The sequence below is a fragment of the Lampetra planeri genome, chromosome 2, assembly GCF_965212315.1.
Source record: "Lampetra planeri chromosome 2, kcLamPlan1.2.h2, whole genome shotgun sequence".
Taxonomy (NCBI): Eukaryota; Metazoa; Chordata; class Hyperoartia; order Petromyzontiformes; family Petromyzontidae; genus Lampetra; species Lampetra planeri.
In genome coordinates, this window is record NC_136108.1 from 10,302,912 (window position 1) to 10,330,415 (window position 27,504).

A 27,504-nucleotide genomic window follows, 5' to 3' on the forward strand; every position below is an offset into this window, starting at 1 on the left:
TGATGATGGATTGACCGAGCAATGTCAAGGAATTCGCCTCCCATAGACTGACTGCAACCCCCCCCCAACCACTGCCACACACCCAACCAAAGCCGTCTGTATCCAAGGCTCACGCCCACTCACCAGCCCCACCACACACTCTCACCCCCTCCGCACTTGCTCGTTTAAAGTTGAATCTACATCTCTCCTTCGACGACATCTCCTTTCCTTCGTTTGATCCACGCCACGCTCTCGTGCATTCAACCTTCCTCTCTTGAGTCACACCACTTCTTTCTGAAACACACCACTCCCCACGCCAGCCATTATATCCATACCAGAACAACCTCTCCCCCACTACTCTACCCAAGCTACCCACCTCGCCACAACCTTTTATAAGTCAGCCCACCGCCCCGCCCCTCCTCGCCGAAGCGTGAGACGCGAGTGGGGCGTGAGAGAGAGGAGGGCAAGAGAAAGAGAGAGGGCCAGGGAGAGGGCGAGAGACGTCCAGTTGCGAGCGGGTCACGGCCCCTTGGGAAAGTGAACGCGACACAGCCGGAAATTAATGAAGCCCTTCGTGTTGCTACCAGGGTTACCACCTGTCCTGGTTTTACCAGGTATCTGTCCTGGGGAAATCGGGTATATGTCGTGGGACATATGTAAGTTTTCCCAGGACTTTAAAAAGGGCAGGTTTTTTGTCAGTTGAGTAATAACACACCACTCAAGACGATGCACGTACATGTAGTTTTCCCTCTCTTAGTGTATTGCGGGATGGTCTTCCGTTTTTCTTTTGTGCGCCAGAGGTGGCAATCACTGGCCATTAACAGGCGGGTGTTACATAATCTTTAACCTTTTTCGTTGCCATTAAATAAAACACGGAAGCAATGGACTGCATGGGCAGCAGTGCACAAGCCCGTGTAAATCCCCACGCTGGCAATTTACACTGGCTATAGCAGAACACAAATAATGATTAAAAGGTAACGTTTGAGACAATTGCTCTTCAGAATAGAGAGAAAGGGCAGAGAGTTTGTGTGACTTGTAGTGGTGCGGTAGGATACTGCTACCACTTGTAGATCCAACTCACCCTTGCCAACTGAACTTGGTGTCTCGGTGGGTTTGGCTGGAAACGCTATCATTGTGGTCGGACGATCACGTAAGTGCATTGAAACGAATGTAAGGATTCATGTAAGCCGAATGTGAGGAACATTTGATGGGATAAATATCGGCATTAATCTAGATGGAGGACGGATAAACCTTCTCAGATTTACAAAATGATTAATATAGAAAGAAGACTGCAAAATAAAAGTGACGCTCAGCCAGTTCGCTAGTCTAGAATAAATAACTGTTGGTGGGTCACGACTAAAAAGCAAAGCAGGATATATGTATGATGAAAACAATAAGACTAGCATATTATTATATGTTTAATCATTTGTATATTGGCAAAAAGGTCACACAGCTATAACTGCTCAACCTGAGCTATTCAAACGTTGATACTTGCATCGCTTTTGTACTGTTCGCCTTTTGGCGTTTTCTGGTCAACAAAACTGGTGAGACAAGGCCACAAATAAGTCTATCTCTGGTGTAGGCTAATCAGATTCAAAGACAATGCATACATTGCCAGAAAGGTTAAAGTGTTTTCTTGTTTTTTTTATCAGAAGAAAAAAATGTTCAGTTCGTGCACATTACTCGCAGTGGCGATATATTATCTCCATCGCCTGCTATGCAGGAGGTCGTGGCTTACATCTCGACCCTGACTCCTGTGTATTTGGAGTTCGCGCGTTCTTTCCCAGTGGTCGCACGGATGCTTCTCCAGGTCCTTGGGGTTTGCCCTCCATATTTATGCATTCAAATTATATGGCTACTATAAATTCCCAAATTCAAGCCACGTCCATGAGCTGTCGTGTGTGGCCAAATCGCCTCTGCAAAAATAGATAATTCTGTAGCTCCGTGGGTTTTACCTGGTGAATAAAATGGGTTAGTGTATTAAATATGGAGAATAAACATTGACACTGACAAAGGAAATGGAAAAACAGCTGAAAAGTGCAAAAAAGAAGCGCGGAGAGATGCTTGCTGGGATTTGCACTGAGAGATGCTTGCTGGGATTTGCACTGAGAGACGGAAAATGAACACATTGATCAAGGAACAAAGGCAAATTTTAGGACATCGTATTGGCTGGTGAAAAAAAGTGAGTGGGCTTGTGAAGGACACGTCGCTTGAAAGAATGATAGCCGATGGACGAGACAGGTGATAGAATGGCAACCAAAAGAGAACACTGGCTCGAGAAGACAACCACCACGGAGATGGAGCGATGAGATCGGTGAATATCACTGAGCGAGAAGGGCTGTGTCATCGCCAGACCGCGAGTAATGGCAATGGCGTGAAGAGGTCTTCAATCCAGCCGTGGATAGACCATGGCTGCTGATGATGTTGATTCGACCATGCATGCGTCTCTCCCTAAAACAAACGGTGGAAATGTCACGTTTCTATGACGGGAGCCAGTCTCTCCAAAAGACCACATAACTGCTGGCTTCTCACAGAGTAGGGTGGTTATTTATTTATTTTATCAACCCCGACTCGAGGACGGGTTGGGTCGACCTAAATCTACGCGAAATCATACGGAGTTGTCAGAATTTCACACGTGTCTTCTTCGGAGGACGCATTCCAAATGGAAAGTGACAAAAAATAAACAATTGAGAATTCGGCTCCGCGTGTGCTGCTCAACTATGCGTGATGGAACGCGCGCTTGGGTCTTGCATTCAGACTGCGGCTGGAGGGTAAGGGCGGGGGAGGGATAACAGTGGGGGTGAGGAGGAGGAGAGGGGGGTTAGAGAGTGAGTGGGTTGGGTGGGTTCAGATTGTGGGGGAAGGGGGGAGTGTGGGGGGGGGCGAGCATCATTTAGCGAGAATAATTAGCAATCGGTATCATGCAGGTGCGCGTGTCGCTATGGGCTGAGTTGCCCGCGGCATCGTAATGCCAGCGAGTAATATAGTCAGGTGACACTGCTGAGGTCTGGTACACACGAAAGTGGGTGCGGTGAGAGTGCGTCCGTGAGTAATCGAGTGCGCACACGTGCAGTCCGCACGAGTGTGTGGGATTCTATTACGTATGTTTTTCTGAATTCTGCACATTTTACAATGTTTTTTTCTCCCCTTCCTATTACACGGTACAATGGGGTGGAGCGGTGGCGCAGTGGTTAGCGTACTGCGCTGTGAAACTCGGCGTTCGATTTCCGACGACGGATGACAGGAGTGGCGAGTAATATCTGAACCGGTCCTTGGCACACCTTTCACCAAGTACGGTTAAAAACAATCTCCATTATGAGATCTCTTTTACCAGTGGCAAAATATAGCAGTAGGTTTTTACCCTTTTAAACTGGTACATATAAAGGTGTCAGTTTTGTACCAGTTTAAAAGGGTAAAAACCTACTACCAACAATCTACATGATAAACGTGGCGTGGAGAGGTATTCATTAATTGGTGGATTGACAATGGCTGGAATAACAGTAATACTGACCACAATATGCGCGTGTGTTGGCTCGTGGTGGGGAGCAGTGGTGTGCTACGAACCTGGTGATCCGAGTTCGATTCCCGCTCACGGCCAACACCGGTGACGATTATTTGAACCGGTCCTGGGCATCCCCTAGTGCTTTGTGGAAGAAAAAAAAACATTGCCACCAGGAAGACAAAGGCGGCCGGGCGTGGTGTTGGCCAACCACCCCCTCGTGTGCCGTGCCGGCCTTTATAGGTGCTTGCTAACAGCACTTTCCCCAATAGTCTGTTAAGGCTATATGGGGGATCTTTGTCTTTTTTACATATGAAATTGGAATGGCTGGAGAAAATTCACGCGTACCGGGGGCTAAAGCTCGAAGCTGCACACGGGTACATCAATAATACACTTTTGTTTTGACATCTCCTGGCCACCTCGCAGTCCCAAGAGTAATCAATCTCCCAACTAAATGCGAGGCAGGCTGAAAACCTGCTGAACTTCCCAGATCTGACAAGGTCGGGCGCAGTCAGTGCGGTTTGGTCGTAGGCGTGACGCATGCGTATTGAAGTCAAATGAAGAGGGATTTGTTTCGGCGGGGAGGAGGTGAGAGGCAGAATGCAGAGCAGGGAGGCAGACGAGAGAGCACGCTAAAGTGAAGGTGGAAATGATGACAATTCAAAGAGACAAACAGTAAAGATAAGGCTTTGCACTTATTGTGGGCTTAGATGTCTCAACAACTTTAAAGCGCCAACCATTTCGATTCCTTGCTGCAGCGTATCCAATGGGATCCACACGAATCTCAAAACTCATTTTTTTAGGAGAGTCTTGCATTAAAATAAATTGCGAATTCATTTTTCAAATTTGTGTTGCGATGTGTGTGGGTGGGAAATCGCAGTGACCCGAGAATTCCCCACCACTCATGTGACCGTCCGAAACGGACGGGTTTCACGAAGCCACGTGCGGTCACTACCATATCCTGGTCACCTCGCAAGTTACAGAGATCTCGGCGTGATCCACCAACCCTTGGCTCCAAAGCGCTGGATCACTGCCGAGCCCCGCTCCCGTCAGTGACGTCTGCTTTCCACGCGGTCGTGACGCCCGGTGGAGGGCGGTGACGTCGTGAATAGCGCACTGCGCGACGAACCCGGCGACTCCTCGAGTTCGATTCCTGAACAGGGCCAACATCGGTGGCGTATATGGGAGTTGGCTCGAGGTCTCCCACAGGTCAACTTAGCCTCGAATGAGTACCTGGTGTGGTGCCGAAACATCAGACCGCCGCTGGTGGCCACACCACCCCCTCGTGCGCCATTCCAGCCTGAATGTGGTGCTTGCTAACAACACTCGACCCAACAGTCCATTACGTCTCCATACGGGGAGGGCTGGCTATCTTTGTGGTCTCGCTAATGTGCCCTTAATGGAAGTGCGAATTCACACCTCACGTTGACTTTGTTGAATTGAAAACTGGGCTTCTTTCACAATGCTCGCGACACCACACTTGCACTGCACACACACGCAACGCGGATTTACCAACGTAATCGTGAGCGTCAGGCTGTTATTTCTAATGAAATATGTGATGAGGTGTCCCCCTCTCACACGGCGTACATTGGGCATGGTGGCGCACATTTAACCGAGATCCAGCGTATTCGGAGGCAGGAGTTCGTGGATCACGAAGAGATGTGTGTCAAACTCCCTATCCTGCTATGAAACGAGGTGACAGAGGAGAAGGCAGTGAAGCTGAATCCAACTCACTCCCCCAGAACCCCACTCAATCCCTCCCCCATAACCCCACTCACTTCCTCCCCAGAACCCCACTCACTCCCTCCCCAGAACCCCACTCACTCCCTCCCCCAGCACCCCACTCACTCCCTCCCCCAGCACCCCACTCACTCCCTCTTCCATAACCCCACTCACTCCCTCCCCCAGAACTCCACTCACTCCCTCCCCCAGCACCCCACTCACTCCCTCCCCAGAACTCCACTCACTCCCTCCCCCAGCACCCCACTCACTCCCTCTTCCATAACCCCACTCACTCCCTCCCCCAGAACCCCACTCACTCCCTCCCCCATAACCCCACTCACTCCCTCCCCAGAACCCCACTCACTCACTCCCTCCCCCAGCACCCCACTCACTCCCTCCCCCAGCACCCCACTCACTCCCTCCCCAGAACTCCACTCACTCCCTCCCCCAGCACCCCACTCACTCCCTCTTCCATAACCCCACTCACTCCCTCCCCCAGAACCCCACTCACTCCCTCCCCCAGCACCCCACTCACTCCCTCCCCAGAACCCCACTCACTCCCTCCCCCAGAACCCCACTCACTCCCTCCCCCAGAACCCTCACGCACTCCCTGCCCCAAGTCTACCACTTACTCCACCCCCTGATGGGAGACGTTATGGGATGAGGGACAAAAGAGCAGTGAGCGTTAAGATTCAGGCCGCTCTCTGGGACAGAGGCAGCTCGTTCGCTGCGTGAATGCCAATGAAGTTGGGACAGCACAGTTTGCACCCCCTCCTCCACCTCCCGCGATCCACCTCCCGCACCCGCCGCCTCCACCCCCAAGCCCCTGAGCGGCCCCACCTCTCTCCCTGCCTCTGCCACGAATGGGATCTCGCGCAGGCCTGCGGTGTCTGCGGAGTCCAGTGGCGCAATGTCTGCGTGCGATGGAGAAGCGACGGCGTGATTTGCAGTTAGTAGGACAAGCGCAACGGCGCTTCGATTTATGAACTCAACCAGATGGCGTTGCATCGCATAAATATCGATTATTTTCACATGCTGGTTGTAATTGTACGGCTTTGTTGTTTATCCACTGCTGGATGCGGGCTCCTCATGGCAGGGCATGCTGGTCGTAGGGGTTATTCGACCATACATCACCACGGGTTGGTGAAGACGGGCAGTATAGACGTTGGGATCTAGGAGTACTGAACCATCACGCTGGGTGATGGTGCATTCTGGGGCTATTCACCAAGACTCTGGAGAATGTCGTGAGAAATCCAGGCCATGCCTATGCATGTAATGTGTGGGCTGCTCTTTTGAAATGTCCCCTGCGAACCACTGATATTTAACTTCAACCCGGGCCAAACAGATGGGCGAGCAATAAAACATCAAGTTAATCAACCTCCTGAATTAAGTCCGAGGGCTGCTGGCCTTGGGCCTCACAGTGGGGAGATGTTCACGACCTCGCCTGCTATAGAGGAGGCCCTGGGTTCGATCCCTGACCCTGACTCCTGTATATTTGGAGTTTGCATGCTTCTCTCCCCGTGGTCGCATGCATTTTGTATCTATGTCCTGCGGGTTTCCCTTCGACATTTAGAAGCACGCTTTATACATTTCCACATTCGTTGAGCTATCACTTGTGGCCAGGTCGCTTCTGAAAAAAGCGATATATAGCTCATTGGGCCCTACCTGGTATAAAAAAAATAGTAAATAAATAGTGACGTGCCGTGTAGATTTATAACAATTTAGGGGGAGGGGTTATGAGGGTAGATGGTGGCCTTTCCGTCACTGCAATGTACATGTACTGCCCGTTCGTCAATCCACTGCTGGATGAGGGCCTCCCCACGCCTCACGGCTCGTGAGGGTTGTTTGAGCACATTTCACTTTTCTCACGGCATTTTGTTGTGAGTGCATAATTTCATCAGCATTTTTTTCAACACAAACAAACACTGGACTGATTTTGACACACACTGTCTCATCAGCAGAGTCGGGCTGATTAGTTATGTTTGAATCTCTGCTGAGCGTCTGATGGGATCGGGCTCATCCGAGGCGATTTGGTCACACTTAGGCTGTGGGGATGATAACATCAAATGCCCGCCCGCCTATCCAGACCAAAAAACACCCCCGACAATGTGGAGACATTTTACGAGCACCCCTTGACTGCCGACACAATAGCGCGCCTGTCTTACGGCCCAGCGGCTGCTCTCGTGTGTGGAGGAATATAGACTCGCCGCGCTTTATGAACGTGAACTTAGCAAACAAATGTCAATCCGTCGCCGCTCCTGCGAGCAGACAGAGTGGTAATGCGTCCTCTATTCAGCCAGGCGAAAGACCATTGAGATTTATTATCTTTTGGCTTGGGAAAACACGTGTGGAGTGATACGAGTCTACATTCAATGCAGTGGATTTACATGGGGCTGTAAATTATTACTGTTAATTTTACATTTTGAACGGAGCTGGCCCAAGTGGCGCTCCATCAGATCGTATTGACTCGCAAATGGGAAGATTGTGAGTTCAAACTCTCGTCGGGAGTCAAACTCAACTCAGCCCCATCATCTCTCCGTGGTCGATAAAAAAAAATCGTGCCACCTTTGGGGAAGTATAACGTGGATTCCTATGGCTAAAGCCTGGTTCCTGCCGTATGAGTGCGGAATGTCCACCACTGGATCAAGACCACCAACAAACATGACCATCCCCCAAGACTCGCTTAGAAATACGAGGCCACTTTGAATTTTAAATGTTTCTCATTACGGCACGCCCCCAGTTACATGTGTTTTGCTGTTACCAGGTTGCAATGGTGTAACCAGGTGCCCGTCGATTAATGAGAATGTATTACCCAATGGGTTAAACCTGTGCCAAAATAAAACCTTCAACCCAAACGCAACGAACGATGCGTGACTCTGAACATGTCGAGGGTGCGCGTCTTTCATGTGCCCACTGCGTAAATGTTCCCGCATTGTCGGGGGCCCGTTTTACGCATGAAAGGCGCTATAAATATGAGCACGATTATGATGTTCAGCCAACACCGCCCCGCGCGTGCATCGCATGCAACAACCAGGACCGCCGGAGGCGTTGCGCTCACAAGACACTCGCACTGCCGCAGACTGTGTTTTTAGCCAATGGATCAATTGATGGCCCCGACGCCATCCGAGGAGTAACTTCTCAAAAGATGACCTTGGTGCGATTCAGCGAGGCGCGCTGTGAGTGATCGCGTCTATTGTGAGCAACTGGGACCACGAGCAGAGTTTAATCGCCCGTTACGACCATATACCGCATCCAGCCTTGCAGACTGAGACCACGCATTAATCACCGATAGGAGGAGGGGGGAACGAGGAAGAGCACGGCGAGGAGCATTGTGGTGGTGGAGGAGGAGAATGTTTCCTGCATACTGGTCTAGATTCTGCCTGTGACAGCGGGGGGGTGGGGGGTAATGGAACGAATGAATTTAATTTCTTATGCAAATTTGAACTTCGCACTAAGCACCCGTGTAATCTGCGCACAATGTGCGCCCTGATGGGGGTCGTTTATTTTAAGCCACTTTACATGCGCGAAACGCTTCAATTGCGGATGTCCACGAGCGCCTGAATGGATGTAAATATCTGGCCGAGTGAAAACGGGAAAGGAGATAAAGCGGTAGAAAAGAGAACAACCAATCAACCACCTCAAATACACCTCGTGTGGTCGACTTGTGCGTGACCACGGACATGGTGAATGTGTCTCCATGAGACATCATGCCTCCACGTCGGGGAATTACGCGTGTGCGCGTTGGCGGGTGACTTTGACGACGCCTTGCATGGCGCGTGACTCTCGTCCACAGATACCAGGAGGCGCAGGGACGATGTGAGACCCCGTATCTCGGCCCCGCTGGCCTTCCTCTCCTCGCTCCCCGTGAGCGCCGAGGCCACCCCTCTCCAACCCACATCCCCGGGTAGTGGAGGGACCCCTCCGAGTTGCGGACCCTGCGCTCGCCCCCTGTCCACTCCCGAGCCCAGCAGCACAACTCGGGATGACTTCGACGGCGACGGCGCTTATGACGGAGACGGCGACGATGATGACTGCGATGACGATGACTGCGACGACGACGACGATGATGATGATGATGAAGAAGACAGCGGTGGGGGTCCCAGGTCGTTGTTGGGGGACCTCCTATCCTCCACCGAGCGCATCCCAGACGCGGTGTGGACGCGCGTGTTCGCCCTCCTGCGCGCGCGCGACCTGTGCGCGTGTGCGCGCGTCTGCAGCCGCTGGCACCGCCTGGCCTGGCAGCCGGCACTGTGGTGCCACGTGGCCCTGGACGGGACCGTGCCGAATGCGGACCAGGCCCTGGAGGCCATCGCTGCGAACCTACGGGGCGCGGACGGGGAGGGCTTTGCGCCCGCGGACTCCGCTCCGCTCCGCACCCGTGGCCGAGCCGTGGTCCCGGCGGCACCGCTGAGCGAAGCGGCGGTGGCGGCGCGCGGTGCGGGCAGGAGAGCGAGCTCCCACGACGCGTACGGAGCGGTCATCAGGGCCTGGCCCGACGAGACGCGGCGAGGGGGCCAAGGGGGGGAATTGTCCCCTAACTGGAGCTCGGCGACTTTGGGCGGCTTCTACCGAAACTCGGCGCACACCCTCACCATGCCTCGCAAGAGCACCGGCGTACGGAGGAACTTCAGCCACGGGGACTTCTCTTGTTGTGGGGACTCGAGATTCAACAACAAAAGCAATGCCGCCACCGGTCTGACTACTGCCACCACCAACACAATCACCACCGCCGCCTTCGCAACTGCATCCGCCACGCTGCAGAGCCGCAGGCGCCGAGTAAACCACGGAGACTCCCTCTCCCTGAGCTCCCCTCCAGAGCACAGGGGCTGGGACTGTTGGACGCGGGGCAGCAGCGATCGGTGGCTTCCCCGGGTGTCCGCCCACCTCGGCGACGAGGAGGCGTGGAACGACACGGCCGCGTGGAGCGCCCGCCAAGAGCTGGCGCTGAGCGGCCCGCGGGTGCTGGTCCTAAGCGGGTGTGCGTCGCTCACGGACGCGGGGCTGCGAACCGTGGCCTCGAGGTGCAGCGACCTGCGCCGCCTGGAGGTATCGGGCTGTGGCGGCATTACGGAGGAGGGACTGCGGGAGGTGGTGCTGCAGTGCCGGAGCCTGCACCATCTCGACGCTTCTGGTAACGGGGGATGTCGTAACTTTAATAAGCATCAGCGCTTAATTTCAGCCGGAGCTGTCCGGGGCTGAGCACCTGGAAATATTTTTGGAGAGGTCCCGGGGGTGGGGGTTTGGGCTGGTGGTTGGGTCACCCCAGAAATATTGCATGAGAAATTAAGTTCTGATCATCATCATTATATTTCCCTTAACCGCAATGGTAGTGGGGGTGCCACTGATGGCTTGTCTTTTAACTCCCTACACTTTCTTAACCTTTCCTAACCTTCGCAGACTTCCTAACCTTCGCAGTCTTTGTTAGGTGCTGTGTCGACTTCTCTGTTCATATTATCGGATTTTTTATCCAATTTAAACTATGGTGTTTCGTGCAGTTTCTGACTCTGATCCTCTCTGTCTCTGTGGCCCCTATCTATGTATTATGAATGGCCTTTGACCGAAACGTCGCCTATTATATATTTTCCTTTTCAGATATAGCCGTGTTATCTAGTGGCCATCTCGTAGCTCATGCCTACAATGCTTGGTATTCCCAGGAAGTTACCCATCCAAGTACAGTACTAACCAGGCTCAACCGCCTGCTTAGCTTCCGAGATCTGACGAGGTCCGAAGCATTAATTATCTGAATGGTTCCTACCGTGATGCGCAGAGGTGGAGAGCGGGTGTTTAGGTCATCGCTTCCACACGTGGCAGGATAAACTGATACGTGTGGATGCCCTAATTAAATAATGTGTTTGCATGGGAGCTTTTACCCTGTTTATTGCACTGTGTGAATATAGAATGTGTTAGGTGAGTGAACATTTACACACTGGGAGCTGATAAAAGACACAACGCACCCGCTTATTGTATGACAGTGATTTAGATTAAATAAATGCATGGTATATAATAATAGAATAGACATATCACTCATGCTAAATTGCTTAAACATTAATTGGCCACCTAATGCAACACTTTCCTATGAATGACACAATCACCTTTTGAAAGAGACATCTTGCCTCAATGGGCTCTCGCCTACGCATAGAGGTCATCTGCTTTCCGGAACAGTTTATCTATGAAGTTCGAAATCCTCTTTCGTTCGAAATCCTCTTCCGTTCGCTCCAGACTGCCCTTGCGTCTGCGGCCTGGGCCTCCACACCAGGGCCGACCACATGGCCCTGAGGGCGCTGCCAGCCGTTTCCTGCGGCGCCTCCCTCTCGCTGCGGCGCCTGGACCTGAGCGGCTGCTCTTCCCTGGAGGCGGCTGCCCTGCGCTCCCTGGCCGTGCACTGCCCGAACCTCACGCACCTCTACGTGCGGCGGTGCCCCGCTCTGGGAGACGGCGCGCTGCGCGCACTCGCCAGGGGCTGCCCTCGCCTGCGCGCCATCAGCTTCAGCGACTGCCCTTTGCCGTCCGACCTGGGGTTGCGAGAGGTGGCCGCCGCGCTGGGCGCCCGCCTGGCTTACCTGGGCGCGGCGCACTGCAGCCGCATCACGGACGGCGGCGTGCGCCACCTGGGCCAGAGGTGCCCGGCGCTGCGCTACGTGAACGTGCGCGGCTGCGAGGCGGTGACGGACGCCGGGGTGGGATCTCTGGCCCGTGGCTGCCTGGCGCTGGCCGCGCTCGACGTGGGCTCCTGCCCGCGAGTCTCTGACCTGGCGCTCGTGACGCTGGCGGCCAGGCAGCCCGGCTTGCGCTGCGTGGGTCTTCGCGGCTGCGGAGCCGTGAGCGGCGCGGGGCTGCGCGCCCTGGCCGACGGCTGCCCGCAGCTGCGGCGCCTCTCCGTGCAGGGCTGCGACGAGGCGACCGCGGAGTCGCTGCGCTACGTGCGGCGGCGGTGCCCGGCCTGCGTCATCGAGCACACGAACCCCGACTTTGAGTCGTGATGCGTGGAGGGGGAGGTTGCGTGTGGCACGGCTTTGAGAGACACGGGGGTCCTGTGCCTCTCGCCGCAACCCGTGTGGAGATGTTGGGATGGACTGGAGAGAGAGTGCTGTGCCCGGTGCGTGCTGTTGGCGAGCGCGTGTTGAGGCCGTGTCACGCGATGGGAATTTCCCCCAATCGCACTTTGTCCGCCCGGAAAACCTTCCCCCGCTATGGCAGATCTTCTCCCGCATGATTGGCTCACCATCGGTCCTGTGCGCTGATAAAATTTGGAGCAGATTGAGTCCTAACTCTTGCGAGAACATGAGGACATCGAACTCTATTCCAAACCCCCCTCCCTTGGTGCTTTCATCGCACACAACATGGGCGTTCATACGATTATGCATGTGCACATCTTGGGTTGTGAAAGAGATGTCGTACTCACTGAAAAATACGTTTCTTTTATAACCTCTTTAACAATAAAAAAAAATCACGTCAGTAAGCTGTTGTGGCATCATGGCGAGTCTGTGCCAGGCTAGGTGCCCTTTGAGGTCGCGTGAAGTGACAAAGACTCGCTGGCATGTGGTCACGGGATTGACCCCGGTGTTAAAGAGTAACTGGCTGTAAGGTGACTGGCAGATGCACCACGCCTACCACCCACACACATTTGCATGCACACGAATATCTCTGCACTCACTCAACTGCACACACTCTCCATCTTGAGGTGATGGACATAGACACGTGTAACTAACCCACTTTATATTTGAAATATCATCAAGCATACTGCCTGCCTATACACATATATTATTCTCACTAAGCTCCTTTGAATTTGACAGCTGTGAAATAATATCCGGCTTGAAGTAATGGGATATAATTCAGACGACACGGGCACGGGTGGGAAAATCTTTAATTTTATTGAACGTTCTGAAGTCACAAGCTGCACTCCATCTATTAATTACATCTCTGCAATGGAATCATCCGTGATATTTTTGTATAATTCTCACGAAGGAATGGCTGTGGTTTTATGAGTCGCGAAACAATACTGTTCATTCTGTGCAGTATTTTAGATTATGTTTTTATCTCAGAAAGTCCAGCTACTGTCGTTGTTATCCGAGGGAGATTAATGTCATTAATACTATACATGTACAAGGGTCATTTTTAACATAACATACACGTACTGTATATCATTTTCGGGTAACTTTTCAGTTGACACTAATGTTTTAGATGATATTATTATTATTACGTAGCTTCAACACATGTCCATACAGTTTGGTTGCTCGTATGTCTTAAAATTAGATGTTACACGTGACGTACGTACGTGCGTGGATGGCAAGCGATGTTAGTTTAAATGTAACCCACTGTTGGATGAAGGCCTCCCCACGGGTCAAATCTGGCCATACTTCACCAAGCTGGTCAACAATGATTGCTGAAGGAAGACGCAGAACTTTGTTGGGCTGTCACTCGCGCTACTGATTATATCAGTGGAAATTACTCACGTCAAAGCGGTTCAGTCAAATAATTGAATTAACACGTACGCTTCCGTTCGATATCTGCACGTAAAAAACGAGGTATATATTTTAGCCGATTGGCCTATTGGTCTATCGAACTGATGTCCACGAACAGCATTTGTTTAAGCACACAATCTGTGGAGCGATACTCTGTTCTTCTGTGGCTTATCGGTAGAGTCAGGCGTGCTCAACAAATGCTGCTGGATGGAAGCTGAATCTGATTCATACGTTACTTATTTATTGTATGCATCATAGTTAAACAAAATCAATGTTATATGCAACACAGGCGTTTTGAATACTACACACTGCCGTATAAATAGCTAACAGTGGTACGCTGAACATGTTCCTGTTGAAAGCACCGATTACGGATGCTTATTTTATGCAGCCACCGAGAATGAGATGCGCAGTTTATATGCTAATGGCAACAATGCAATTCATTAGCTGGTCATATAACAGTGAAAGTGTTAATTAGGGGTGTAACGATTCATTAATCTAACTCCTCACCCTCGTTCGATTTAGTGTCGTTTTTGTCGTCTCGTTAATATTTCTCTTAGTCGCTCTCTCGTTTGCAGTTTAACTCGCTCCATTAGCCTAAATGTAACAACGACAATTATTTTCTAAAATCTAAAAGTATCGATTTTTAGACGTGGAGGAATTCGACGCGTGTATCGCGAGACTTAAAACTCGCTTGTTGATCGATGATTCTTGCATCGCAACATTCGCAGCAACGAGATTGCTGAGGCTTACGTCACGTGACAGTGAGGGATGATGACGGCTTTGAGCAGGCATTCATCCAGTCGTGGATAGATAATGACTGGTGATATGTTGTGACATTCATACAATAAAACGGCTAATCTGGTATGTGTCCGGAGATCTCCTTCTACTCGACCATTGCCATCCATTTTAACCATTGAGTTATTTGAAAATAAAATCATTTGCAGTCTTTGCTTATCTAACATTTACAATGACCCTGCACGTGATTGTAGGCAATATTTCTTTATAAACATACAACGGACAGGTAGGTGTACATACCGTTGGTGTCTCTTTTGTAATTGTTATATTGGCCTCGTGAACCTAGCGTTTAACGCAATCGTGTTAGATGTGTATTATTACGGTATATTATGCTCAACAAATACTGGCTCGTGTTGTGTAATTAAAATTAATCAGACGTATCATCTTAGAAACATCACATCACTGGTGAGTGAATAAACTCCCTAGAAGTAAGAATGGATTACCATTTATCTCAACGGGCTTGCCAACGAGTGTAATACGAATGCATAGTGGGTAATGCACATGGCAGATTAAATGCAAATAGAAGCGTCTACGGGGTGGAGCGGTGGCACAGTGGTTAGCACACCGCACTATGAACACAGATTACCGCCTACGGATAACATCAGTGGCGTGTGACGTTTTGACTGATCCTGAGACCACTGACCAGTGCGGTGAAGTAAGGTGGAAAAACGCCCGAGAGCGACCATGGCGTTCAGCAATGGATTGGCAAAGGACCGCACACTAGTATTTGTCTTTTGATGAGCAATATACACATGACAGATGTGAGCTTTCGCTCGTTTAAATATAGATGCACGCTTCGCCTTATCAGGCCAGGCATACAAGTGCAAATTTATGTAAAAATGGAGAGTGTGGGGGCTTCCTGTGGCGAGATGTTAACTCCTTACCCGACTATACAGGAGATTGTGGGTTCGATCCAGGGCCTGACGCCTGTATATTTGGAGTTTGTATGATCTCCCCGTGGTCGCGTGGATTTCTCTCCGGATCCTCTGGGGTTTCCCTCCAAATTTAGAATCAACATCACGCATTTAGAGTATTTGGCTGCTATATATCGTCATATGATAAGCCACTTTGTTGGGCGATCGATTGTGGCCAGATCGCTTCTGATAAAATGGCTGTATAGCTCAGTGTGCCTTACCTGCTAAAATAAAAAAAATATATAGTTTAATAGTTTATATCCGTGACTTCCTTAGTGACCCGAAGGAAATCACAATTGCCCTGTTCTCAACCACCGTGTCCCATCAAGACCCGTTCTGAACCACGCTCTCCCATCACCACAACCGTTAAAGGTCCCTCTCGCGAGTGGCTGACCTTATCCTTGGGCGATGTGAAGTTTTATGTGTATAATTGGACATATTAAAACATACATAGCGCATCATATATCAAATCGGACGTGTATATTGCACACAGACTGCTTGAAATGGAGGGAGGATATAATTCACAATTAGGTAAATTATTGTGATTTCGTTGGGACAAACATTTGTTACTATCATGATCAGTCATGTTCTATTTACTGTTGGATGAAGGCTTGCCCAGGCCTGTGACAAACATTTTGAGCGATGTTTACGCACCGGCCCATCTCATTTACGGTTAATTCGACCAAGGAAGGACCGGTTTGTATAATCACCGTCGCTGTAAATCGAATTCAGGTCACGGGGTTCACACACATACACCGTCAAATGCGTACATGCGTGCATGCTCTACTTAGAGTGTTGAATACAATGGCGGTCGGCTACGGTTCAGACCATATACATATTTAAATCTCTTTCGTAAGTGTTGCGTATTAAAAAAATATTCGATAATTTAGAAAATATTTGCTTTCGTAATTGCCTTCGTAATTGCTTCATTATCTGATGCTGTCGTTAATGCATTGTACTGGGGGGTGTCCTTGTATACCATCACCACAATGCCTTAAATGTAATTAATAAATACAACCCTTATTGAGAGCAGTCTGTCGAGGAGATGGATCGATGAAATCAGCTGGTGTGCAGGTGTGACGGGGATTCTGCCATTGCAGGATCGTGACAAATGGCGACGGCTTGGGGAGGCCGACATCCAGGCAGTGGATTGATCATGGCTCGTAATAATGGAACCCCTTTGAACCCTTCACGATTACGAGCGCTGCCCGACAGAGGATGTCAAGCGCGCTCTGTTGAGATTTTGTTGTACAAATGTAAGCAGGCGCTTTACGCCTGAATACATTCTCGATAATGTGTGAGCCTCACGGCAGCGGTGGTAAGATGCATCTGATGAGAGCGCCGCGACATACCCCCAGATGTCGAGCGATGTATGCATTTGCTCTACGGTGGCCACACTTTGCTCCCACGTGCATGTGTCAGGACCACATTTTTTTATGATTAGGGGCCGTCCATAAATGACGTCACGCACCTTGGGGGGGGGGGGAGGGTCAGACATTTGTGACGATGTGTGACGAGGCGGGGGGGAATTGAGAAATGTGACGTCACATCAAAATGCGCAACTTTAAATAAATATGGACAACACGTTCTACTTAATTAAATAGACGTTTTAATAAATGTTTTCTCCTACAACATTAAATACGCACTACAATGACAATAGTTTAAAGCGATTTGAAGCATGTTTTATATTTGGGGGGGGGGGGCAGAGCTTTGTGACGTCATATTTGAGGGGGGGTTTGACTTTTTGTGACGCCGTGTGACGAGGGGGGGGGGGTCAAAAATCGTAAAAAAATCGCGTGACGTCATTTATGGACGGCCCCTTATGATGTAATTGCTTTGCTCGCGCCGCTGCTGGAAGAAGGGTACGCCATTGGAGGGAACCATATTGAGCCCCTGTAAATTATACAGTATTTGGCCTACTCTTTCACGCTCACCTTACCCACCACTCAAGTCGTCAAACAGCTTCTCATTTTAGTTCAACGTCCTGGAATCTTTCACGTCCAATGCTGTTTCTGCAGCCACATCTCCCTATAATTCATTTCCTCTCATATTCTTCAGGTGTTGCAAAGTGGACACCAGGCATCCCAGGTATGCTCTTACAGGTTCATCATCACGAAAGCCACCATCTGGCGTCAGGTCTTCCTTTGGTCGCAGACCTCTGGGTGCCACTCCAGTGCTTGTCTCGTAACATCGTCCAACCACCACCCTGCACCAGAGGTCGCAAACGGGTTTTGATTCCTTACCCGTACCCTTACCCGGCCGCACCAGGGTCGCAAACGGGTACCCGTACCCGGCCGTACCCGTACCCTACCCATACCCGGCCGGGTAGGGTACGGGCATCGGGTACCCGATTGCGACCTCTGGGATGAAGCCATGTTGCAGGCGCGGGTGGGTTGATTCTAGGAACTTGAATTGTGAGAAGAGACAAGACGTTGGGAAATGAGTGACAAACAGTTACTCACCAGTGACTCACGGCCTACTCGTACCCGGCCGCACCAGGGTCGCAAACGGGTACCCGTACCCGTAGCCGGGTATCGGGTAGGGTACGGGTATCGGGTAGGCAGTTGCGACCTCTGCCCTGCACACGTGTCCCCCCCCCCCCAACTCGTCGCAACATCCTGATTACACCTCTGTTGCTTTACTCCCACGCTCTATTCACAACTATCAAGTCGCTCCACTGTTTCTAGTATAGCATCCACGTAACACGCTCCCCGCCTGTTATACAGTCTGCAGGTTGATTGCATGAATCGTCACAGTGGGTGATTCATGCAAGCGGAAATTGGATGTTGCTGAGATTGACCAACTAAGTGGAATGCACTTACGGTGTTTGATGCGGCGGGTATGATTAGCGTCATGTGCGCGCGGGGTTAGTCGTGACTCATCGGTGCAGCGCATCAGGCTTTTCCTGCGGACCAGAAAATAATACGACTAACATCAAATAAGTTTCAATTTTAAACAAAAAGCAGAAGATGTAGATTGGGTACATCCTCAGATGCGTCCTCTGGTCTAACACTGTTTTGAGACTAGGCTCAAAAGAAAGCTGTCTCTGGTGTGGACCAATCAGTTTCAAAGACAATGCAGAGGATTTTATTTCGATTTAAAGCTTTCGTGACTGCAGGGATTCATCTTCTTGGTTCTTTCGGTAAAGTCACGTAGAAGGGAAATAATAAAATAATAAAAAATAACACGTAATAAAATCATTCTTTATTATGTTTTATTTTTATTATTTTATTATTTCCCTGCTACGTGACTTTACCGAAAGAACCAAAAAAATGCAGAGGATGTTTTTGTTGGCATTCTGACCACAAGTATTGTGGTTAATGCAGACATGATTCCTTGTAAAAGGTTTCAGTTTGATGTTTTAACATCTCAACACCTGTTTTGTTGCCAGAAAAAAAGGGAAAAACCTATTCTCACGATCAAAACAAATCAAACAATTCACGTGGACATTTTATTTTGTGCTTAGTCGAGTCGTAAGTTGAGAGGAATCTGACCTGAGTACGAGATTAATTGAGGGCTGTTTGAGTTGAGAGCTGCTTCAGTTGAGGGCTAGTGGAGTTGAATGCTGGTTGAGTTGGGGGCTGGTTGAGTTGAATACTTGTTGATTTGAAAGCTGGTTGGGTTGAGGACCGGTTGGGTTGAGGGCCGGTTGGGTTGAGGGCTGGTCGAATTGTGTTGGCTGTTAATGTTTGTCGCGTGTTTTAACGCGCGCCGCAGCTGGGTTGCGCTGTCCTCTTCCTGCAATCCTGGCCGTGGGCGCTTTGGCCAGGAGTTGCCTTTTCACATTGGGGCCGCATTATCGTGAGCCAAAGCGCCCTGGCGTTAAAGATTATTGTAAGAGATTTAGACAGAACAATGGCATTCCCCCGTAACAAAGCCGCTTGTTCGTGACCTCATTTTGTTGGTTTTGAGCCTCGGCAGCCTCACTCGCCCACGCATCTCTCGTGGTGCACACCAAAGAGGTGCATTTATTTGGACAGCGTTATTATTATTACTCTCCTCATTATAGCTCATGAACCATTGGGATTGGTAGGTTCCACCCGGAGTGGCAAATGCCACGACTGTGTGTCCTTCCAACCACATCTCCGATTAACACGGTTGGCCACATACGGTGCGAAAGAAGTTCAACAAACTTACATACTGTTGTAGCCTTCACAAAGAGCATAAATCATAGGCTATCGTATATTCTATGTTATATAAATACTTCATTTCTACGTTAATATCCTGTAGATGTTCAATATCGCATTTCCAAACCATAACGATAATCTGTCAAACGTACTACGATACCCTTCTTTGACATTTTTCTCATAAGCAGCTGCCACGATCACCATATATATTTGTGATATAGAGATAAAATGCTTCAAGAAAGTCATTGGTAGCATTGGCCACACTGGGTGGTACTGATAAGATATTTTACAGCAATGGCCCAATGACCTTTACCTGTACACACTTTAATTGCTCTCACTTGTGCCTGGTACGGTGTTGACTTTCTCTTCCCTATGTTTGTCTTTATCCTGAAGTTCACCATGCCATTGGTTCACTTCTCTCTTGGCCCCTGCAGCCTCTCTATATAATAATGTACAGCCCTTTGTCAATCCATTGTTGGATGAAGGCCTTGCCACGCCGATCAGGTCGTAGGGTTTATGTGACCATATTTCACCACACTGATCTGAACGGGTTAGTATTGGTGGCAAGGGCTATATTTTATTGGACTAGGAATCAAAATCAAATTTCAAGATTACAGTGCATCAACCACTGCGCCACCACTCGACCACCTCATTGAAAATCTTAAAATGTTTTAAGAAATAACCTCCTCCAAACCCCCTGGGTGTCTGTCCTTCTGATTTGTGGTGTGTCCTTCTGATTGGTTGTGCCTGGAGACGGGGCACATTTAAAAGCTTAATGGATACAAATTGTCTCGTATGTTTGTGGTCATGTGGATATCCTGGTATCTGTCGTGAGAATGAAGAATTTCCACCATTTTTTCAAGGTAGCCAATGGACATGGGTGTTGCCCTAATGCTTATCTGAGGAAGGACATTTTATTGCAAGAAAAAACATTCTTTAATAACATCAGACATAGAGATGGAAATTGTTTCGAGAAATATTTCATGGAAGGATTGGTGGTGGCTCGTTGTGGGAGGGGCCGACCAGCAAGAGCATGGAATGATTGTGAGTACTCAAACCCTACAATGGACTGAGAAAACATCTGAAACATCTGCTAGGATATCACTAATGTTAAGATTTAAATACATGGATTTAACATAAAAATGCAACTTATACTATAATTATGAACGATAAAATATGAATCACAGAATTGCAAGTTTTCTTTCAGACTGCTGATTTAGTGATTGCCTGAATTGAGACCAAGCTGGTGTGGCAAGTGGAACAATTATTGAAAAGTCATGGCTAGAAATGTCCTACAATACTGCTCACAGGTTTAAAAACGAAATAATTGCTTCATCTAAATTAACGTGTATAAAAAGGTGACTGGTAAAGTTGCTAGAAGGAATGACAGCGGAGGGCCAATAACAATGACGGAGTGGCAGCCAAAGAATGGAATGCATATAAACGGGCATTCGCCGAGATGAGCTATGAAATAAGGTCGTGTGCAGGTGCAAGTTAGATTATATCACAAAATTGCGAGAGATGGGGATGGCTTGGAAAGGTCTTCGTTGAGCAATGAATTGTCCATAGCTGATGATAAACTAAGCATGAACGATTACACTTTCCAGTGGTTTGGAAAATGACCATGATTTGGTTCCTTATTCCATTCAATAATCGATTTATATATATGGATTGGTAAAATTTCACAGATTCAGTGTATATAGATTACATACATGTATTAATATCAAGCATAAGTACTGTGCAATAACATGTCCACAAAGATGTATTTTATTGGTTCACATTTCACTGTAAACAGAACGCACACAAGGAATACTAGAAACCGACAGTTGGGTCATTAAAACAGACACCTGTGCGTAGCTCAACTCAGGAGGCACTGATGTAATGAAGACAGCACACTCACGACACGAAAGCCAACAAAAGGCCATGCTAACTCCAAGCATTGGGGGGCGAGGTGACGCGGTACTTGGGTCCATTCATCAACTCGTGCACACAGCCCAGCCAACATCATCTGTTAAATAAAACAAGGGCATTACACCGTACTAATTCACTTCATCCTCCTGCATGACCGTCCCATGTGAATGCCATTACAACCTGGATTTTTCCAATTAGGACCTTTAGTCGGCTTGTGTAGAGAAGCTTGCGAAAAAAATGCAATCAGTGTATTGCACAGCACCATCTCAAAAAGCCTTTGGGTGTAAGATCCAGAATCCACCGTTGACAATGCAGCTGAAATTTTTCTAAACAAACCGAATGCAAGTTATTGTAATTCACTGTGGCGTCATTACACAGAACACTTGCTCTCGTATTTTTTACAATAGAAGACGATTGGAGAATTAACTACGATCGCTGTTTTTTTGTCGGGAGGTATCTCAGCGCTTGCACGATGTACCGCGAGAGAGAACAGAGTGGTAATTTGTATGCGATAATATACTGATAACGTGCATTTTTGGCACAATAATAAAGTGTGAATAGATTACAAAGCTCTTGCGTGATGCACCGAGGACAATTACCACAATGGTAGTGCAAACCACAACAGCATTCTCAGGATCGCGGTCTACAAAACAAACGCACTTCACAACGCGAGTCACAAGACATAGTAGTCATATCTGGGTACAATTTGAACAACATAAGGCTGTAAACTTTAATGTGTCAACAATGCTTCTGTAAATTTTAATTTAAAAAAATGAGTTCCAATGCACTGCATTAAGGTATAAATATTAAATTTGTTGCCTTTGATTACAAAAATGTTCCATATTTAGAAAACATTTATTTTCATCCTCTGTTTAAAGGTCGTTTTCAAAGGGTTTAGGGTTATAAATATTGCAACAGCTCCTACTTCATAAACAGGACCCTGTTTTGTTGATTCGAAGTTCATAAAAAAAAGATCAATGCAGCCCGGTGCAGAACACTCATCACACACGGCATTTGCATTAGTTTGCTTCATCTGCGCGAATCGACAGTAGTTCACGCTGGGAGGATGCACCTGTTGCTTGTGCTGGGAGTAAACTTCACTTGAAAGAGCAATTGGAAAACACGTACAAGCACCACTTGACGAGAGGCCCTGACAGATTCTTAACGCTCGCCCACAAGCGATTAAAATTAATTAGGCTATATCACACTGCAGATCGTTAAAACATGACTGTCATTAGCAATGGATTAAAGAACTTAGGGCGTTTCTTTTTCCCCATTAGTATTTCTTAGTTTAGTATTAAAAAAACACGTGAGAACCTTGCATCACACACATTTGTAAATAAATTCAGTTTGCTGTCCAATGTGCATTCTAGGGGTCATACCATGTTTTGTTCAGCAAGATGTCTGACATTTCACTCCAATCCACCCACAACCTGAACTTAACTGAAACTGGAGAATCTTCAATTTAAGTTCGAGGCGAGCTCAGTTGAGTTTCTAAAGAGGCTCACAAGACACTGAGTGAGAGGTCGGACATCATGCCGAACGACACGCGGTAGACAACCCGAAACCACACTGGAGAGCTGTACAGCACAACCGCAAAAAAACCTATGCAGATGTTCCATTTGCTCACGTGTGCAAGCGCGTCTTCACACGGAAGACATTTGAATGCCTTGAGCGAACGGCCTCCGCACGGCGCCCCTATCCACGTCGCTATCGTCGCCACCGCCGCCACCGCCGTGACCGGGCGGTGCCGCGCCGGACTCGATGAGCTCCACGATGCTGTAGGGAGCGCACTCCTCCAAGCCGAGGTGCGAGCACAGCCAACCAAAAAAGCCCTTCTCGGGGTCGCTGACGGCCCCCCACCAGGCCGTGAAGGACCATGACAGCTGCGCCACGGCCGCGTACGCCGCCAGCGAGAGACTCGTCACCGCAATGAGCAGAGGGTAGAGCAGCATCAGCAGCGGGCACAGCGTCACCTTGTGCCAGAAGGTCCGCTGCTCATTGTACACGAGGAAGACGTTGTACCAGGTGATGGTGCCGTAGTAGAAGGCCACGACCAGCGATGCGACAAAGGCGAACGGCAGGCACAGCAGGCTCCACAGGCTGGCATGTGGCCCGTGGTTCAAGCCGCACCGGCAGCGCGAGTGGCACTTGTTCCGTTGGACCCCGTGCGTCTGAGCTGGCATTGTCGTCGGGGCGTTTGTGCCGCCGCCGCCGCCGCTGCCTGTGACCGGCGCCTGGGGAGGTGGTCCACAGCCCAGCTCGAGCAGCTCCTTTTCGGTAAGGCTCAGGTGGATGTCGACGAGCTGGCCTTTCTTCTTGCCGCGCGTGATGGTGCCTGTCAGCGTCACATAGTGGCCGTCGGCGCGGTCCCACGGGGCGCCGGGGACAAGTGCCGGGGGGAAGTGACGAGTTTCTCCCGCGGATTCCAAGCACACGTCCTCCACCTCGGCCCTGCCGCTCTGCTCCTGTGATGCATGTAGCATGACAAAGCAACATTGAGGACAAATGGAAGTGATCTCAAGCAGAGTTCAGATTTTATATTTTGTTTAATTTAATTCATGTATGTTATCTATCATGCATTTGTTTTTACATTGTATTTAGTCTGATATCACCTCCTTGCTGAATAATCATCCCAAATATCCTTTGTTCTGGCACTTCCAAGATGTATTCCATGTAAATGACGATGGTGTTTTTTTTCAGAATGACAAGTTACGTTAATGTTTAATATACTTCAGTGGTGAACGTGGAGCGTATAGAAGTACAGTACAGTAATTGATATTCCATAATTCAGGTTTTTTGGGTTAGATCACGTAAATATATAAATGTGTCGTTAAACCTGCCACCACCCGACACAGCCAATTAGTAAGGTTTGCCACGTAAACAGAACGTGCCAATTCGTCACTAGTACAGCTACACCGGTGTTTTGGAGACCAAAGCCACAACATTTACAATCTGATATTGCTGCACTATCCTCTGCTGCCCCCAACGTAGTCTTACAGTGACCTACAACACCTGTTTTACGCGTGTTGGTTGCCCATCCAAATGCTGTCTCGGCTCAGCTCTCCTTAGCTTCCAAAATACAACAAAATTGGGTATATTGTGGGTGATTGTGGCCATAAGCAAACGGTGACGTAATAAAACAAGCAACACGGAAGTGGCAGCTCAAACATCAAGAAGTCGCCGTCACCTGCACATTCTCGTCGCCGTTCTCCTTCTTCTCCGTGCGGAAGATGATAACCGACTCGGGCCTCGGCTCCCTTTTCTTGCGGCGCTTGCGCTTCTCGGCGGTGCTGCTAGTGCTGGCGCTCTCCCCGTCGGTGCCACTGGGCACGTCGTGACTTGAAACCTCGCTTTTGTGCGCTGCCCGCCGCTTCTCCTTTGGCTGATGTTGCTTCGCCAATGCCGGCCGCTCGGACTCTCCTTGCTCCGTTCTGCCCGCCATCTCTGCCGTGTGATTTTTCTCCTCCTCCTCCTTCTGTGCCGATGGGTGCCACCGTCGTTCCGACATGCACACCTGTGGAGCTGCGAACACCAAAAGTGAAAAGATAAAAAGTTGTAAAAGGGAGATAATTGTTACATTGTGCAGCGCACTAGCCAAGCAAATATAGACTTTGGATAATTATAATTTGTGGGCTGGTTCTAAGTGGCAGGTCGCATGTAGCCGCAGGTTGTAGGAAATGACGTCGCATGCCATAGGCTCCCCACCACTGCGTTGGCCTAATGAGTTGTCAAGTAATGATTTGCACTTCTCTGATGCAATAAGTGATCACATTTGAGACCTACAATTGAATAAAAACGTTAGTAGTTTTCTTCATACCTTCTCATTGAAACTGTTGTACGTTATCCCTGTTCATTGAATTTGCATACACGATTGCAATAGTCGATGAAGACACTTGTGATTCGGTGCATGTACCGCGAGCATAGGAAACGATGTTTAATTGATGAATCAGTACAACTCCATCCATAACCCAAACCGACCACTGGGTCCTCACCTTGATACTCAGTACTCGGCAGACTCTCTCACCAGGCCATTTCCTCCTCACGTTCGCCGCATCACTGCTGCCCGACAAAAAAAGCAGGGAGAGTCAACATCATCAACCATGATCAATCCACTTCTGGATGAATACCTCCCCAAGCTCCCTCCCACCTCTCACGAACCTCGGATATAACCATTCCATCAAACACCTGCACAAGAACCGATTTCATTGCGACGGACAGCCTCTCGTGCGTGTTCTATCCCCTCAATACACCGGCCATCATCCCTTCCACACACCTTTCTTAATAATGAATATGATGAGTCTAACTTGCGTATGTTCTCTGATCCATGTGTTCCACTTCCTGTGTCTGTCTAATTCCAAGCGTGAACCTCTCCATGTTGTTTTGCACACTTTTTAGCTTTTGTTACATTTCCTCTGTTAATGTCCACGTTTCCTATCCATGTCACAGCAGGTAACCGAGTGCCTTTGGGAAACAAAAAAGCAAACGTATTGAGACGAACAAAATATCTGTCTCTTCGCACACACAACATCCCACATCCACAAAGTAGTCGACCAATGTGCAGGAGACATCCAGCAGCAACAGCACAGAACCGTGAGAGGGATGTCGACTGCATACGGGAGGTCTTCATCCAGCAGTGGATAAGACAACGGCTGGTGATGATGAACAGCAGGCCATAATTGTTTACGTACGTATGTAGATTGAACTTCTTTCGCGCCGTACGTAGCCAACCGTAGCTGGATTAGAGAGCGAGAGAGCATTCGTGCCGGGTAGCCCGTCTGATAGAACACGACACCAGGGCAGAGAGATGGCAGGCAGCTTCGGGAATAATCCCTGGAGAGAGACGCATCGAACGAAAATAGAACTCCCCACAACGCCGCCTCGCCTTGCTCGGGAAACAAAGAAACGAGGATGCCGAGTAGGAGGAGGAGTCAAGGAGGAGGATCCAGCATTGATGTCAGGCGTCTCACGGCGACGCTGCATTGCACGGTCCCAGCCTTATTCGCCCGTCTTTACAGAATCACCCAAATCCATGTTCATTAACACACACGCCCACAAAATATAGATTTGCTATTGTACTCTACAGTCCAACAAATCAGCACGTGCCTAGGTGGATCGTTCGCATCGGTGGATCGTTCGCATTGCCGGATCGTGTGGGATTACGGCGACTTGAGGAGGCGTCGATGCTGATGCTGATGATAATAACTACAACAACGGGATCGCATGGCCCCCACCCCAGCAGATCGCCACCCTCGCTCACACGCATACCTTGCCGCCTGGGAGATCGGAGCTCGGGTTGCAGGAGACGGCAGAGAGCGAGGCAGACGCCGGAACCGGTTTTTGGCATTCGCTGTGGAGCAGTAGTCGAGGCGGAGGAAGTGACCCCTACGTGGTGAACCCGGGGTCACCGAGTCCGTAGGCCTGCGACCTCCCCCCACCCCCAGCCACCCCGGCTCGGCTTGACTGCCGGGACCCAGGCGGACCCCGTGGTCGCTCCCACTCCTTCCTCTTCCTCTGCACGTGCGGAGCCTCCCTCCCTCCCTCCCTCTCGCCACACACACAGACACACACTGCGCATGCGTGCCGGATGATGTAATGACACAAATGTAGCGGAGCAAGCGGACGCGTCTGGGTGATGCGGGCGGAGTGGGGCGGGGGGTCAACGCGGGTCACGCCGCGCCCTCCACACCGCACAGTGCCGGATTGTCCTCCTAGCAAGAGTAGCTACATAAGCTACGGGTCCCGCACTTTCAAGTGCCCCGCGCTAAATGCTTTCAAGCTATCAATTCGGGTTCAGTGATTCTGCACTTGCTCTATTACTGTAGTACTATACTGCCTTCAACTTTTATGAGGTTAGCGATTTGCCGTATTGTATGGCTGTATAGCAAATTTAACAATACAATTACTTTACTATGCAAGTTAAAAATGTGTGTTTTAATATTTGTGTGTTTGTTTTGCGCAAACTGCGCTAACTGCGCAAACTGCGCCGTATGATTGGGCCAGAGCCCAGCAGCGAACCCCGTTAACGCTCGCATTATTTTTTCATCCGGCCAATTTTTTTTATTTGTAGCAAAACACATGGGATGGACTTTTTA

General features: G+C 49.4%; 2 protein-coding genes across 5 annotated transcripts; one reads left to right on the top strand and one right to left on the bottom strand.

Moving 5' to 3' along the window:
• The first annotated feature begins 11,295 nt into the window (after window positions 1–11,295).
• Window positions 11,296–16,398, top strand: LOC144727620 (uncharacterized). Its single transcript, XM_078606576.1, has one exon. It carries the CDS (start codon window positions 11,467–11,469, stop codon window positions 12,178–12,180), a length of 714 nt encoding a protein of 237 aa, XP_078462702.1. The 5' UTR covers window positions 11,296–11,466; the 3' UTR covers window positions 12,181–16,398.
• A 6,093-nt stretch (window positions 16,399–22,491) lies between these two features.
• On the bottom strand, window positions 22,492–26,925 carry TMEM169 (transmembrane protein 169). 4 transcript variants are annotated; one of them, XM_078606601.1, is made up of 4 exons: window positions 26,678–26,925; window positions 25,405–25,471; window positions 24,600–24,934; window positions 22,492–23,877 (listed from the first exon to the last, which is right to left on the bottom strand). In XM_078606601.1, exons 3-4 carry the CDS (start codon window positions 24,918–24,920, stop codon window positions 23,056–23,058), a joined length of 1,143 nt encoding a protein of 380 aa, XP_078462727.1. In that variant the 5' UTR covers window positions 24,921–24,934; window positions 25,405–25,471; window positions 26,678–26,925; the 3' UTR covers window positions 22,492–23,055. The 4 variants fall into 4 exon arrangements, with proteins under 4 accessions (XP_078462727.1, XP_078462736.1, XP_078462744.1 ...); XM_078606610.1 differs by having other exon boundaries at window positions 25,405–25,468; window positions 26,678–26,812; XM_078606618.1 differs by lacking the exon at window positions 26,678–26,925 and adding an exon at window positions 26,101–26,200 and having other exon boundaries at window positions 25,405–25,468.
• Between the last annotated feature and the right edge of the window lie 579 nt (window positions 26,926–27,504).